The sequence below is a fragment of the Oncorhynchus kisutch genome, linkage group LG19 (genome assembly GCF_002021735.2).
Source record: "Oncorhynchus kisutch isolate 150728-3 linkage group LG19, Okis_V2, whole genome shotgun sequence".
Lineage (NCBI taxonomy): Eukaryota > Metazoa > Chordata > Actinopteri > Salmoniformes > Salmonidae > Oncorhynchus > Oncorhynchus kisutch.
In genome coordinates this window covers 7,510,928-7,527,762 of record NC_034192.2, presented here as the reverse complement: position 1 = coordinate 7,527,762, position 16,835 = coordinate 7,510,928, and the positions used below count along the sequence as shown (strand labels likewise).

Here is a 16,835-nt window from a genome sequence, read left to right as displayed (position 1 = left end):
CCCAGAAGCGGAAGTGCAGAGAGAAGGATGAGTCTGATGCAGTCAGCCTGTGCAGCTTTGACTTCAAGGTAAAACACACAATGAATCGGCCCATAACACTGATCTGAGTTCACAATATATAGATGCCCTGAACCAGCATTACTGATCCTAGATCCGTTTGTCAAAGTGATGCACACAGTTCTGTAAACTGTTGTTGTCCCCAAGAGTTGCTGACATTCATGAATGTACAGGAAATTGCATTCCAGACTTAGAATGTTATTGCAATGGATCATTTGGTACCAACATGGAGGACAGTTTCCTGACCTCTGTATATCTTTGGCTGAGGTCTGAAGAAGCTAGGTCTATAGCCTATCCAAAGTCTAGCTCTGTTCTGTTTGTTTGTGATACTTGAGCATATCACTGAAAACCATCCAGATAAGGACCATGTTTGTTTATAGCAACCACCACAACATTCATCAACTCATGTTTGGGGAATTCCATCACCAAATCTACTGTAGTTACTAAGATTATTATTTCTAGTAAATTGACAATCAGAGCTCGTTGGTTGGAAAACGTCCTCCTATATGGGTCTATAATGTTGTCTGGGTGTTTGACTCACATACGCACGCCTGTCACCAGTATTCCAACTTGGGATGATTTTCTCAATAATCCCCCTTTGGTAATGCTCTCTGTTTCCACAGAGGTTTCATTATCACACTCAATCTGGAGGCGAAAGAAACGCACACCTGGTGAGGTGAGGTGCTAGCTAGCGGAGTAGAACACTTGGTAAAGGAAAGATGCACAGTCTAGGAGCTCAGATGCAATTATTGAATAACCTAATAACTAATGTTTGGACAAACGAGCTATAATTATCACACTCAAATCATAACAAGCACTTTTCTGAGTAATCAGACGATTAATAGTACCCTGTTAAATTTCTCACAAACCACTATGACAGGCCACATTTCTAGTGAACACTTTTACTTTTGATGACTACATGGAGGACATTAGTCTGTTTCTACCCAGCGGAGCCTAATCTTGTTTTTTTGATCGCTTCATATTTCTTCAGTAAAATGCTTGGGTCTGAAATGACTCGAAAGCTGAGGGTGGTCTGATGAGACTTTTGATAGTAGTGCATTAAAGAGATTTGCCCGTCACAATTTATAAACAACCCTACATCATTATGCTCAATCAGATTTGAGCCATTTTACTGGTAGTCTCTATATACAAAGACTTGTTATTGTCCTGTAGCATTGGTTTATTTTGAGGTGGTTTATAGGCTGGTCTATGTATTGGTCTATACCAGGGAACTGTCGGGGTCTCGACTTACTTTCTACAGTTAAAATACTAGAGTACACAAGGTGCAATTTCAAAATGTGGTTGTGTATCAGCAGTTTCTCTTATGTCAATCACTGATAGTCAGTCAATTAGCTCATTTCGGCTAATCGTTTTTTCGATTAGCGGTCAGCTATCTAAACTTGTTATCATTGAGGAATTACGACCAGGGGGCCCCCATTGATTTTGTTAGTCAGTCTCACTCAGTTATGATATAAAAAAATGCTAACATTTCTCTCCACCCTGTGGCAAAATTAATAGAATTGCATAAAATGACACTAAACAAAAATATAAACGTAAAGTGTAGGTTCCATGTTTAATGAGCTGAAATAAAATATCCCAGAAATGTTCCATACGCACAAAAGCGCATTTCTCTCAAATTTTGCGCTCAAGTTTGTTTACGTCCCTGTTAGTGAACATTTCTCCTTTGCCAAGATAATCCATCCACCTGACAGGTGTGGCATATCAAGAAGCTGATTAAACAGCATGATATTACACAGGAGCACCTTGTGCTGGAGGTTTTGTGTCACAACATAATGCCACAGATGGCTCAAGTTTTGAGGAAGTGTGCAATTGGCATGCTGACTGCAGGAATGTCCACCAGAGCTGTTGCCAGTGAATTGAATGTTAATTTCTTTACCCTAAACTGACTCCAATGTCATTTTAGATAATTTGGCAGTAAGTCCACCCGGCCTCACAACCGCAGACCACAATCTATGGCGTTGTGTGTGGGGGCGAGCGGTTTGCTGACATCAACGTTGTGAACAGAGTGCCCCATGATGCAGATTATGCCATGTCTCTGTTGTTGCTTCATTCATTCCATGATCCGTGCCTGAGCTTCCAACACTTTCATGGTTGAACTGATTTCAGTCACCTGAAATCAGTGACTGGTATTATGATCCCATCACAAGGTATTATAACGGGATGGGCTATAGTGAAATGGAAGTGTGGATACAGACGGAATCCTGTCTGTCATTCTGTGGTATTAAAGTCTTATTTTTCCACTGTATTATTGGTGATTGGTCAACAAGGAGTTGTCAAACTGTCAGAATGACCACTTCATGATCAGAGTTATGGTAACACAAGGTACATCTATGCTTCAGTAGAGGACGCCATGCTGTGTACTGACATCTAGCAGCCAGATTCACTTCGAAATTGGACGTCCATCCATGTCCCGAGGACGTCTGGAGATGCCTTCAGAATCCTGGTAGAGCATTGTGGACGGAGATGGTGAATGAGCGTTAGCCACCCAGTGCTAAACAGTCGTTTTACATGTATTTGTTTTAACCCTATCCTTAACCTTGTTAGTTCTAGATCTGTCATTCTCATTGAAAGCAAATCTAAGAAGTAGTAGTTCTGTCATATGCTCTATTTCTATGCTTCCTGTTCTTACGTTTTGTTTTTGTGTCTTTTACCTTCGGTTTTGTACACCAACTTCAAACAGATGAAATTACAATATTTTCGGTTATTGAAAATATATTTCACAGCGGTTTAGATGGTACAATGATTCTCTACACTACACGGTTAAAGGTGAAATATGCAGAAATCGCTCCACTATTTCCTGGTTTCTAAAATTCAAATAGTTAGTTTAATTTCAGTTTACGCTAAATTGCTTGTTTTGTCACTGAAATTAGGCCATCTATTCGAATTTTAGCAACCAGCAAATGGCGGCGCGATTTCTGCACATTGCACCTTTTTAACTGTTGAGTTGTTTTTGTTTGAACTCTATCCCAGCCCTTAACTCTTAACTTAACCATGCAGAATGAGAGACAGTAGCGGTGCAACCCCAGATGCAGATGCTGCAGTAGGAGCAACTCTTGGTGTCCAGAAAACATAGACATTTTACGTTTGGCGCCACTTCTAAATGTTGCATTTGGAGAAACATTTGCAGTGCAGTGATTAAAGCAAAGGTTAAAGGCTCTTGTAGTGTATGACTAACTGAGGTCAAACCACTCACTGACTCAAACTAAACATGATCAAAACAAGATTCGGCTCCGCTGGGGAAGAACGGAATAATTACAATAAACTTGCCAAGTGATATTTCATAAAGTCGAAGTTGGGCAAGAATGGAGAGAGGAATGACTCACTGAACCACTCCTCTGTCATAAAGTATGTGTTTACTAGAAATGTGACAAATTCAACAGGGTACTATTATTCATCTGATTAGAAAAATCTGCCGTTGTGTCCTTGATCAAGGCACTTAACCCTAATTGCTGCTGTAAGTCGCTCTGGATAAGAGCGTCTGCTAAATGACTCAAATGTCAAATTAACTAATTCGGCTGCTAGATGAACAGTCTACTCTGGCGAATGGTCCTCGTTTAATGAAGTTAGATCAAAGCTGAATCAATGTCTGCATACAAGATCACATCATGATGGTATTCTACATAACTGAGTATTATAGTGTATTATAGTTTTCTTGTAAAACAAACACCACCTCATTTCTTATGAGATTTCAGGGTGATTGTGGCATGCTACAGTTTGATAACCCATCTACACTAAAATCTGCCCACTGTCCATAATTCTAAACCACACTGTAGGCTACTTCAGAACAACGCTGTATAACTCCAGAAGAGCTAAATGTATCTCCTCGTGAAACTGATTGAGATCCAATAGTTGGCATGCAGACGCTGCATGGATGTTTCACCGGTAAAACTTGAAGAATTATTATTCCCGAGTGAAAGTGAGAAATGTGCAGGGAGGGTACCACAAAAATGTGTGTGTAAATCCCCCCCACATGCGCAGAACGTGATTTGGATCTTCTGCTCTGGGGGAGAAGGGATATAGGCGGGGACAGGGCGGTTACCTACGGATTCGCAGTCTCGGCCTGTTCACAAACTTGTTGTACCAGACCAGATCCCCTCCCCCGCACACCTCCCCAAATCCACCTTCAGGTAAACAACCTACGAACAATAGGCTACTTCCATAGTTCTCTGCCCCCCCCCCCCAACCCTCCAGGTTTGACCTGCATGCTCGCCCGGAGAGCCAACATGTTGCCACAATAAAAACAGGGCGGGGGGGTTGAGTAGCTGACTAGAAGGTGTTTGCTGTAAATGCTGCAGACTTGTATCATGTATCGCCAGTCCTGGCTGGAATCAGGGTTCCTTGAAAAACCTGAAGCCACAAGTTGGAACTTTCCAAGCTTCTTTCACCACCCATTTTTTTTTCTTCTGCATGTTTGCTTGGTGGGTTAGCTAGATTGTGTGTGTGTGCTCTCTATGAATGTGTCATGACAAACCTGTGGTTCTTGGTTACCTCCACATTGTTTGGTAGCAACCCATAGAAGCCCTAGTTGTGTGCACTGAGAAACTCACTTAAGTAAACTATTGAGTAACCAGGGGATGTTTGTCTGGTGTGAATTCTAGCGCTGGTATTGTGTTTAATGGCTGCTCTGTGATGGTTTTAGTGGGGCACTACTGGATAAGAAGCCCTGTCCTCATCTCCACTCCAATAGCTGCCGAAGATACCTTTTTTAAAGGTTGATTGGCAGTAAGACAGAGGAATGAGGGAGGAATGGAGACCACAGGAAATTGGGGATCAGGTATAGGTGGAAAGTGAATGGGAAGAATGGAGCGAGAACAACGGAGGCAAATTCCACATAGTGAGAAATGGGGCAATACAGGAGTTGGTGTATCAGAAACGAAACTGTTTTTGTTTTTCTCTTTCTCTTGGCCCACTCAATCTGGCAGTGCCTGGGCTTGATATGATCACACTGAAGCCGTGATTCATTATAGTATATGGACACCCGAAGGCCTATTCTCTTCCTGCCTGCTCAAATAAGGACTCACCGACCAAATGTATATAGGGAGGGATAATCCACTAATATTAGATTCATTCCAGACCATATCTGCCATTTGTTGTACCTGAACTCCTGCACCAAACTCCCACCACCAGGGGTCAATGGTTCCACCACTTGTTGAGTGAATTAGTCCCCTTGGAAAGTGTTGGCTGTTATGTTTTCTCCAGAACTCTAATAAACACTAGCCTTTTCCTGTACTGGTGTGGAGGGCATGTTCAGTTCAGTCCGAACTGTAAGCCCCAGGGCTCTGTTTGTTCCTGGCAGGGAGGTACCATGGTGGAATAGAGGGTAACGCTATGGTTGAGGTGACTCACTCCTGCCTGCCTCTCTGTGTGTGTGGAGGGGGGATAGTAAAGTGTGTGAGAGGGTAGTATTAAGTAAGTAAGTGTGTGTGAATACACGGTTGTTTGTCAGACCTTTCCTACAGCTGACTGGGTGTTTGGGCCCAGCAAGTTGAGCTATTTTGTGTTTGGTTGTGTTCACAGCCCACCCACGGGTGATGGACCAGACAGAGGGGTGACTCAGCCTCAGGTCTCCCCACACAGAGTGACTAACACTGAGATGCACCATGTTGTCTTCCCTGTGTCTGGATGATTGCACGATAAAGTCTCTTTTCACACACAGGGGTTTTAATTTTATAGTCTTATAGTCTATCTCCTCCAGACTGTCTGTTTCCTGGTTCATATTCCAGCAAACAGACATTTTGTAAATATTATTATTCAGTCTTACCTGAATAATCATTCACACCATCCTCCCTTCTGGCAAACTGCTCTCCCTTTTTCACAAGTAATCTAATCATCCCCCAAATCAACATGTAGTCAGACTTTCCCCCTGGGCTGTTAATTAGCATTTGATTCCTTGCCCGGAGCTGTGAATCCTAGCCACTTGTTGGGTCAGTTTGTGGAGTGGACTCTGCTTGTGGAGTGATGTATGCCAGACTGTCAGAGCCTTGTTGGTCTGTATAACACAATCAATTTTACCTGTAAACAGACAGTCCTGACAAACACATTCTCAACCATGGTGCCAGTCCTCATGTAGTTTAGCAACAATGACCCATCTGTGTTTTCTCAATTCTGTCACCGCACACACACATGCTTAGTTGCAAATGTCCTGTTTCACACCTTAGTATTGACACAGGAGGGTGAATTCGAGCCTTCACATTGGTCTAATTTGTTTGCTCAACAAATGACTAGCAAGGTTTTACATCCCTTCCACCACATAGCACCTCAGCACATTATCCAGTCCATCACACAGTCAACACCTTGGAATCTGCAGTCCATTTGCACAGCAGTTATGAGTATGTAGCAACGTGTGTAGGGTTTAGTGGCTTGCCACAGTTGTTTTCAGATCTCTAATCACGTCTCAGTTAGCTTTTATTCAGATGGAGCATGAATGTGTCTGGCTGTGACATGAGTTTGTGCAGGAAAAGGGAAGCAAGCTTGTCTTTTACTTTAAAACTCTGCTACAGAATGACCTGAATTTAGTTTCTCACTTCTTTGTACTGTTAAACTGGGTGCAGAGCAAATGCCCCCCCCCCCCTTTAAAGGGATACTTTAGGATTTTGTCAATGAAGCCCTTTATCTACATTCAGAGTCTGAACTTGTGGATACCATTTTTATGTCTCTGTGTGCAGTTTGAAGGAAGTTGCTAATTAGTGTTAGCGCAATGGAAGTCTATAATATCTACTAGCATTCTGGGTAATAACAAACTAAACACCCCTATTTTAAATCCACCCCACCCCCACACACTACACTTCTGCCCTCAATACACAGGGTCTTGTGTGTGTGTGATATAATAAGGAGGTGAATGAGTGCGTCCCTCTTATTGATATTCTAATTGATCTTCCCCTTCCCCTGCTGATCAGAGCCTGGTAACAGCTCTCTGCCATTAGCTAAAGCAGACAACGAACACTGGTGCACTTTACACCTTTCACACCAGAAAGCCAGGGGACAAAGAAGTGCTCCATAATTACTCACTCAATGAGGTGTGTTATTGATTACATGATGGTTCATTACTTATAGGTTATGTTTGAACTAGATTCTATAGGTGGAAATGTACAACTGCTGTTTTCAAGGAATTTACATGATTAATTATCTGAAGTAGAATTCCTCTAAGCCTACTTTTTTACATGATTCATCAGTATGAGCTCAGAAGGCATTTCTCTATTTTGTTTAGTTTAAAAACACGAAGCAAGTTTCTCTCTGAGTTAGGGATGCTCAATGAATATAATTTGGATCGAAATTGCAATATTGTTAGAGGCTGCATTTAAAAAAATGTTTTAAAATTATTTTTATGCCATGATTATAATATTCAAATGTAATAAGGGTCTCCAGGGAAACTCTGACCAACACTTTGGGTTCCTTCCCTTTCACAACGTCTACTGTACCTGTCTTTTTCAGTAGTTGTCATGACAAACAACACCAACCATAGAATTGGAATACTCATTTTATTTCTATGATTCTTAGTGTTTTGATCTAAATCGGAAGTAAAATCGCAATCATAATATTGGTTTCAAAAATTGCGATTAGATTATTTTCCCATATTGTGCAGTCCTAAATTGTTGGACGGTAACTTGTTCTCTGATGCGAGAGCAACAGATCTCTTATCAGATCTGTGACTGAATCAGCAACTAGCCCTGTTCTCTCTGCTATCTCCACTGAACACTGTATCTTAGCAGGGTATGTTTGTGTGTGTTTAGTCTCTGGCAGATGACTGCCTTGTTCAAACCAGAACTCTTAGAGATCATTGTTCTGTAATACTGTCTGCACATGATGCATACCTTTTCCATGCACTTTAACAACAGACCTACATGGAATTCTCCCAGCACTTTTTTGTTTTAATGTGTGTGTGTGTCACCAACAAAAAGCAAACGGGCTGCTTCGCCTGTATAGCCCTTCACACTTCCAAGAAGAGTCTGATTCCTCCAACAGTAACCCCCGTAAATGGTGGGAGGGGTTTGGAGAGCTTGGTCCTCCCTTTACCAATGAGTATTTAAACCGCCCCCTCCCTAACTCCACCTCAGACCAAAGTTTAGAAAGAGAGAGCGGTAGTGTGTGGAGTGGATTTGTTCTACTCTCACAAAGATATTTTGAAGAAGAGAAAAAAAAAACTATTTCATATGGATTAATGAAGACTAACTGGATATAGCAGAAACCTTGTTGGATTTTTTTACTCAACGCTATGGTGGCTTACGATGAACTGGGTAGCTTGGTGCCTATCAAACGGACTCTACAAGCTATAGACTGTCAGAACCGAGGCAACAAAGACTCAGAGGTGAGATACTGGGAGAAGAAATTATTGATCTAGTATGTTCTTTCTGCTGGCTTGTCATTTGATATCAGTTGGATAGGAACTTGTTCTCTGCTGAGATAGCCACTGATCTCTTATCAGATCTGAGTGAATCAGCACCTTGCCCTGTTCTCTGCTATCAAATTTTATTTGTCACATGCTCCGTAAACAACCGCTATGTCACAAACCTATTTGTCACATACTTCGTATCTCACCTGAACACTGCACCTTACTTATTAGTAAGGTATGTGTGTGTTTAGTCTCTGGCAGAACCTTGAGCAGACAGGAACCATATTTGTTCTATGATACTATCACACTGAAGATTGCTCAACAGGTTGAAGTTGAGGTCATAAAACTATCCATCCCTTTAGCTTTGCTGGCTTTTGTGTGAATTTATCTGCCCAGACAGGTAATGTATCCTATCCCTGGGGGTTGAGTAGTACCTCATCAGCACTGTAACAGCAGGGGACAAATAGCCATATAGAGATCAGCACCATGTTTTCAACTTCTCACCAAATGTTTCATTCCAATAACATTCTAACTTGGAATGTATGTGGTTTGAAGTTGGAACTTAATGCCAACATTATTGCACATTTAAATGTTCCAGTTGGGATTCCCCCAGCCCCATTTCTCCGAGCCCTGGGGGAGTGAGTGCAGTGAAGCGGCTCTCAGGTGTGAGTGCTCACACAGAAGGCTGAGAGCATTCCTCACACACAATTAAAGGGAGGTGGGGTAGAACCCAGGTGTGAGTGCTCACACAGTAGGCTGAGAGCATTCCTCACACACAATTAAAGGGAGGTGGGGTAGAACCCAGGTGTGAGTGCTCACACAGTAGGCTGAGAGCATTCCTCACACACAATTAAAGGGAGGTGGGGTAGAACCCAGGTGTGAGTGCTCACACAGTAGGCTGAGAGCATTCCTCACACACAATTAAAGGGAGGTGGGGTAGAACCCAGGTGTGAGTGCTCACACAGTAGGCTGAGAGCATTCCTCACACACAATTAAAGGGAGGTGGGGTAGAACCCAGGTGTGAGTGCTCACACAGTAGGCTGAGAGCTTTCCTCACACACAATTAAAGGGAGGGTGGGGGTAGAACCCAGGTGTGAGTGCTCACACAGTAGGCTGAGAGCTTTCCTCACACACAATTAAAGGGAGGGTGGGGGTAGAACCCAGGTGTGCCTCTTCTCTGACTCACACAGAGCCACTGGTCAGCAGAAGCCTTTCTTACTCACTTCTAGTCTCCTCCCTTCCCCCATTCAAGGTTTTTGTGGTTATATTTCAGAAGGGGTTTCAGGGGGAAGCCAGCGGCTACATTGTCGGTAAATCGGAAAGAAGAAGTTGAGTTCTTCAATGAAGTTAGTAGTCGTGTTTGGAAACCTAAGTTTCGAAACTTAAGTCACCCCACAGTTACACTTTGATGAGCTCTGTCGTTGGAGTCCAGGGTAAACCATGGCGTTCCACTCCCTCAGAGCCCTGCTATCAGCTATGCTGTAATGAGAGAGAGAGAGAGAGAGAGAGAGAGAGAGAGAGAGATGCAGCAGGGAGGGACAGCCAAGCCAGCAGGGATTAACACATGTGGGGTTACATCAAAGGGAGGCCAGGGGCACAGGAAGGGGCTATTGGGGGGGCTGGCTGAAAAAGTGGATGCATTTAGTTGATGAGCCTTTGGCTTTCTGGTTGGAGATAACGAAGTAGAAGGATAATTGTGGAGAGGAGGAAGGGAGGGGCGTTGTTATTAAAAGGGGCCAATTTAGGACATTAGGGAAGATTTGAGTGAGTGCCCATGGTCCCTCAATCTGTGGTGGGGGGGGATTGTTCCAAAGACTGTACAGAACGATACAGTCCAGCAGCACAAACCCCGGATATATCTGGCTTCCTGAAGGGAGCGAGACTGAACAGTATTCCAGGGAGTTCCCTGTAGTCAAACTGCTTGGACCAGGACTAGTTTCTATCAGTCTACATGTTGTCTCTCCAGCTGATAGTAACACTGGGTGGGCGTACAAAGAACAGCACTTAGTGGCCTTTGTTATTCCAGGGCCAGTCCCCAAATGACAGGAAAGGCACAATGGGCAACACACGTTTCCAAAGTTTACATTGGAAGACCCCATGATTTCCAAAGCAAATTCCCCCTCTGTTTCCATTGTCCAATGGGGTTTACAGCAGAACTAGTTGGACACAGTGTGGCTGTTCTGGTCCTCTCTCCACTCAGTAATGAGGCCCATTAAAATACATTCCTAGAGAGGTTTAAATCAGACCCGTGTTTTAGGATTGGGATTCCTTTCTGACCGCACCACCACTGTCAGAGCAGTTCGGATGTGGTCAGCGCTGGTCCTCTCGGTTTATTGTCTCTGGGATACAGTGGTTTAGATAAGTTCCTGGACTGTCTGGCGGTCCTGGTCAAAGACCCTGACCACATTTGGACCATGACCCTAGCTGGCTGCAGCCACAGTGGCTTTCACACCAGACTCTGGGGTGGATCTGTTCTGCAGCTGTGGTCTGCTTCTGGGGCCAAGAGGAGCCTGAATGGCTCTCTGTTCCCCCAGTTTTGCTGAGCCAAGGCAAAACCCCATTCATCCTGAGTCAGGAGAAGGCTCAGAGAGTTTAAGAGCTTGGGGGTTCCAATAGAGCATGCAGCATAGATTTCATAAGACTGATTCTTTTCCTTCCCTATGTCTAAGAGCATTATATTTATGGTTGTTTTTGAAGAGGTTTAAGAGGTCTCTCTCACAGTCTATGAATTCATTACCTCAGATCTGCAGGGCTTTGATATGTTTGCTGCTGTTTGCAGCAGGCCAGTGCATTGGCAGGGGAGTGTTGCACTCAGTACAGGGGAGTGAAGCGGGATTACCTGGTGTGATGCTTCTCTCACGCGACAAGGGCTCCAGGGCCTGTTCCGACTCGCACCCACAAACCCCACACCACCCCCTCCTCCAGTATTCTAGTGCCTGTTTAGGACGAGGCCTGTTAGAGAGGAACTCTCTCTCACTGGTGGTCTTTCGTCTAGAGTCTCACATCAGTTTTACTCTGGCTGTCCAAACACAGCACCGTCCTGTCTCGTACCTCACTGAACTCTGGGAGACGGGAGTTAAATGATGAGGCCTTTTGTCTTCCTATGTTTGAGTGACTGAACAGTCCCAGTCTCACGGTCAGTTTGCTGTAGTTAAGCCATAATGCTGAGTAGTTGTGTAGTGTGTGTGTGTGACAGTGTGAGTGTGTTGGACAGCTGAGAGCAGGGGTCCCGTGCATTCCTGGCATGCCTCCAGGCCCCTTCTCTGGTCGGCGCCTCTGGGCTGCAGTCTGAAAGGGGGTCTTTGTGCTCCCCCAGCCTGCCCTGGGCTCCTCAGTCCTCACATGATGGAGGCAACAGCTGCTGGGGCTGCTGCTTCCTCCTGCCCGCTGTCTCTATGGCCTGACCCCAGCTCCAAACCCCTCCTCCCTTTTGGAGGGAGTGTCATCAATAGGGATTCATGGCAGGCATCATCAGAGCCATGTCATATCAGTAATGGGGAAGCTTCTAGTTGTTTCCTGTTGAGGCTTCTGCTAAAGGAGTTGACGTTCTGATGGTTGAGGTTTATGATAAAGGAAGTTGAGAATCTGAGGCCTAATCTGTGTTTCCCCCCTCTCTCTCTTCTCTCCAGGAACCCAGCAATAAGCGTGTCCGTCCTCTCGGCAGAGTGACCTCGCTGGCTAACTTCATCTCCCCCGTGAGGAATGGGGCCGTCCGGCGCTTCGGCCAGACCATCCAGTCCATATCCTTCCGGGGCGATGGCAATGGTGGCAAGACGCCGGGCGTGCCCCAGAAGCCATGCAGTAAGGCGGCGGCGCCTACGCCGCCCAAGAGACGCAACAGCACGCTGTGGTCGGAGACCTTAGACGTCCACCAGAAGGGTACCTTCTCCACCAAGGAGATCAAGAGACAGGAGGTGAGAGTCAACACCGTCACCATAGACTTCTCAAATCTCTTTTCACACAAATCCCAATAGAGAAAGAATGGGAACTCGGCTGCAACCATAGATGGTGTGATTTGATTAGAACGGTGTCAGGTGAGAGACTGAACCACATACCTGATGTCTAGTTCGGCTGGCCCTGCTAAAGCGCTCCAGATGACTGAGTGCGCTCCAGGTCACAAAGCCAGACGCCACTGTATTCAGCCTAGCCCGGGACAGAGTTATTAAAGCCAGAGGGCTGGGCGCTTTTCCTGCCCCCCTTTGCACTGTTTTTCTCTTTTGATTCTCATACAAGAGTTCAGACTTTTGTTTGTTTTGAAAGTCCCCTCGGTATTTGTGCTGAGTGAGCTAAGTGGGGTTAGAAGCGGTCAGGGCCCAGTCTGTCACCAGTCTGTTCCAGAGCTGGTGTCTGACGTCACTAATGTATCCCTGGCCTGGCAGACCTCTCAACCAACTGTCAGAATACTCTCAAACCATAAACAACACTGAGAGAGAAGGGACACAAGAATTTGGCAACTCATTGACCTAAGTAATTTGGTGTTGATTTGGCCTCTTACTTTAATATGTCCTCAGTAATTTGGTGTCCTTTTTAGTTTAATGTGTTTTAATTTGGCATGGCCTCCTGTTCCATGGTGTTTTAAATATGTCTTTCATCTCCTTTGTCCTCAGGCCATATTTGAGTTGACTCGCGGAGAACAGGACCTGATTGAGGACCTCCAGCTCGCACGCAAGGTTCGTACTTTAATTCAAACCCTCCGAGAGTACATATCAGGCAAACAGATTAAATCTGACTAGTTGGCAGCTCTTCTCTAAACATGACCGACCATTACCCATGAGCTATTAAAATAAATGATTCCATTTCTATCTCACTAAAACCTTTCCTCCAGAGCTATTCTTAGGCTCCCACTCTCTTTCTGAATAAACCGTAAGCTGTTGAATGACCGCTTGGCTCTATTTTCTCTCTCCAGGCGTACCACGACCCCATGCTGAAGCTGAGTATCATGTCGGAGGAGGAGCTGAGCCATATCTTCGGGGACCTGGATGCCTACATCCCCCTCCACGAGGATCTGCTGGCTCAGCTGGCCACAGCCACCGGCCCCGACGGCACCGTGGGACAGATAGGACAAATCGTCGTCAGCTGGGTACGTACCAGGGCCCGTGCCCACTCAATTCTGGCCTCTCTCTATCTTTCTCTACCTGTGTGTTTAGCAGGGACTAAAGTGTTGAAGATGTCATAAAGATGCCCCTTTATGACATGACGTATCTGTATGTTTATCTAGCAGTGAATGGCCAAAGTGCTTACGGTACGGTACATCTCTCTCCCCTCCAGTTGCCAGGGCTGAATGCATACCGAGACTACTGCAGTAACCAGGTGGCGGCCAAGGCCCTGTTGGACCAGAAGAAACAGGACCGGAGGGTGCAGGACTTCCTGCAGCGCTGCCTGGAGTCTCCCTTCAGCAGGAAGCTGGACCTGTGGAGCTTCCTTGACATCCCCCGCTCCCGCCTGTTCAAATACCCCCTCCTGCTCAAAGAGATCCTCAAACACACGACGCCCGAGCACCCTGACACGCCCCACCTGGAGCTAGCGGTGAGTGACTTGAATACAGCGTTCTGAAACATCAAATATATCATTGTATCCTATCAGTTTGTGACTATAACTGTGTGTGTTTGTCTCCAGATCACCATCATCCAGGGTGTGTTGTCTGACATCAACATGAAGAAGGGTGAGTCAGAGAGCCAGTACTACATAGACAAGCTGGAGTATCTGGACGACAGGCAAAGAGACCCGCGCATCGACCAGTGCAAGAGTCTGTTGTGTCACGGCGAGCTACGCAACAAGAGCGGAACAGTGAGTTTAGAAGACACGCATACACACACATTATAATGCTAAAATACACACACTCGCACCCAAATCCACCTAAAGCAATGATTCTTCCCTGGCTCCTTCTAACCCTCACGTGCACAAACTTGAGCTCTGCACCCCCAAATAAGGCAATCGGGGCCAAAACTTGGACCTTTTTTCATTTAAAACGAACCGAATAAAAGATGAATTACATAATCACATGAGAATCTCTACCAATGATTAATCCTCAGGAAAATAAAAATCTGTTGGCAGATGAGAATGTGAGAAACTATGCCTGAAATTAAACAAACCCTGATCAGATTTTTAACATATATATATTATTTATTCCTTTCTTTTGTCCTCCAGAAGCTGCATGTGTTCCTGTTCACAGAGCTGTTGGTGATGACCCGGCCTGTGACGCGGAACGAGCACCACTGTTTCCAGGTGTACCGGCAGCCAATCCCGGTGCAGGACCTGGTGCTGGAGGACCTGCAGGATGGAGACGTCAAAATGGGTGGCTCCTTCAGAGGAGCATTCAGTAACTCAGACAAAGGTGAGCCCCTGACCCCTCCCCTATGACCTTCAATGTCTATCTGGAGGTTAAAGCCTGTAACTGAAACTGATGGTTAATCTAACGTCTTATTCTCTGTTCATCTCCTCAGCCAAGAACATCTTCCGTGTGCGTTTCCATGACCCGTCTCGGGGCCAGTCCCACACGCTGCAGGTCAACGACGTCTTCCACAAGCAGCAGTGGCTCAACTGCCTGCGCAGCGCCATCTCCGTCCACCACCCCGCCGATGTCACCACGCCCACTTCCTCCCCGGCAGCCGACGCCCCCTCCAAGCGGCACTCCTCCAAAATCTCCTCCGTCATCCACACGGAGGAGGCCGACGAGAACTGCCCTTTGACGCCCGCAGGTGCTACATCCGCCTCCAGTTCTCTATGCGGGGACGAGACCCCCAGTCCCACCTCAACGTCTCCCTCCTCATCGTCTCCCTCCTCCCGCTCCTCATCCTCCTCTTCATCACCACTATCCTCCCCGTCGCCCAAACACAAAACCAAAAAGGACAAGCGCTCCCTCTGTGCTTTAGGGAAGAGGAAGGAGACCATGGTGTAATTAGAGGGGAGAAAATGGACTCCTGGGCGAGTGGACAATATGTTTGTACATAAGGACGGGGGAGGGGGGGGCTGCGTGTCCCCTCCCCATGGGACTTTTATTTATGCATCTGTGTGTTTATTACAACAGTGTTTTGTGTTACTGTCCCCATTGGCAGCTATTTACATTACCCTTCCATCCCTCCACTGTTTGGTTCTGTCCACAAAGGGGCTAAGTGCATACCATTCAGTATTCTGGAGAGGCCTGCTTGGCTTTCAGTAATTAGATAGAAGTCGTGCATATAGTCCTGTTTACTATTTGTAGCTCTATGTTTAAAACTGTTTCTAGCTTTTTGCTGTTGTTATTGAACACTTTTTGGGGAGGTGGATAGAAGGGAAGAGTTCCCACAATAGATGAGATACGAAACTGAAAACTATACATTTTGATAAGTCTGATTTGTAGCTGTACTGGAGGACGGGTCTTATTTTTGTACATTCCTAATAACAGATGTTTTTTATGGTCCGGCCACCTTTTTGCATCACCTGCAGTTGAAGGCATTAACTTTAATCAAATCGCATTTTAATGGGAAAAAACATGAATTGCTACAGAATTGTAGTAATTTTATGTCAAAACGCATATCAAATGAGATTTTGTTTTACTATAATGTAAAAACAATTTAAACTGAGCCATGTTGGTTTAAAAAGCTGACTCTTCCAAATGAAAATTGATCACTTTTCAATGTAGCAATCTTGCATGGAGCTTTAGTTGTTGACACTGCCACTCCCCAGCCACAGTACTGGCAGGAGCATATACATGCTTGTCTGATGGGTTGGGATCTACTAAGGAGATGACGGTTAGCTGAAAGAAACCACAAAGATGGGTTGAGAAAAGCAAAAGAGTATGTTAGAAGAAGATTTAAGAGATGTGGAAAAAAAGAGGGAAATGTTGAATGTGTTTGAACTGAGAAGTTGGGGGTTTTTGTTTTCAAGGTGTGTGTAGCCACTAGCCACGCAATGATGGAGCTGTGATGTGGTGCCTTGTCCAAAAATGGAGGTTTGAGGCACTGGTCAAAAGCCAGTGAGAAAAATGAAAAGAAAGACTATGTATGTTATAGGGAGAAAACAGATGAAGGTGTTATGAAAGTGTTGAAGAAGGAAAATGAATGAGGTTTGACTGTTTGAAAAGGGGATGGTAAAGAACTGTACTGAAAAGTAAAGGGCTGTGATATGACTGCCATGGCCTATATGTAATGTGGTGTAAAAACAACACAAAAATCTATAATAAAGATCTGTGTAAGAGTTGCATCTGACCTCTTGAGTTACTATCTTCCTTTCTATTTTCTACCTCAGTGGACTGAATGATCTTACCTGAATAACTACATGTGTCATACATAAACACAACATCATCATTGGCTGTTGGTTGCTGTCTTGGTAACTGTTTTTGAGTTCTCTGAATTGTTGAGATAGTTAATGGCGTGACGACAATGTTTACACCATTATGGCATCTCTTAGTCTTGCTTATAACAGGCAAATCACATTTACGTAAGTATTC

The 16,835-nt window shown here is 45.0% G+C and overlaps 1 protein-coding gene across 3 annotated transcripts in view; it reads left to right on the top strand.

Annotated features, from left to right (window-relative positions):
• The window catches only part of LOC109864563 (neuroepithelial cell-transforming gene 1 protein), a 32,475-nt gene extending 15,882 nt beyond the window's left edge, over nt 1-16,593 (top strand). For 2 of the 3 annotated variants that reach the window (XM_031797995.1, XM_031797994.1), the window contains exons 3-10: nt 6-68; nt 12,037-12,321; nt 13,015-13,077; nt 13,314-13,487; nt 13,676-13,933; nt 14,024-14,194; nt 14,555-14,741; nt 14,851-16,593. In XM_031797995.1, coding sequence (XP_031653855.1) covers nt 6-68; nt 12,037-12,321; nt 13,015-13,077; nt 13,314-13,487; nt 13,676-13,933; nt 14,024-14,194; nt 14,555-14,741; nt 14,851-15,305 — 1,656 coding nt within the window. In that variant the 3' untranslated portion in view covers nt 15,306-16,593. Of the gene's footprint in view, nt 1-5; nt 69-8,131; nt 8,384-12,036; nt 12,322-13,014; nt 13,078-13,313; nt 13,488-13,675; nt 13,934-14,023; nt 14,195-14,554; nt 14,742-14,850 lie in introns of those variants that run through there. The other variant, XM_031797996.1, reaches the window with a different exon arrangement.
• The last annotated feature ends 242 nt before the right edge of the window (nt 16,594-16,835 follow it).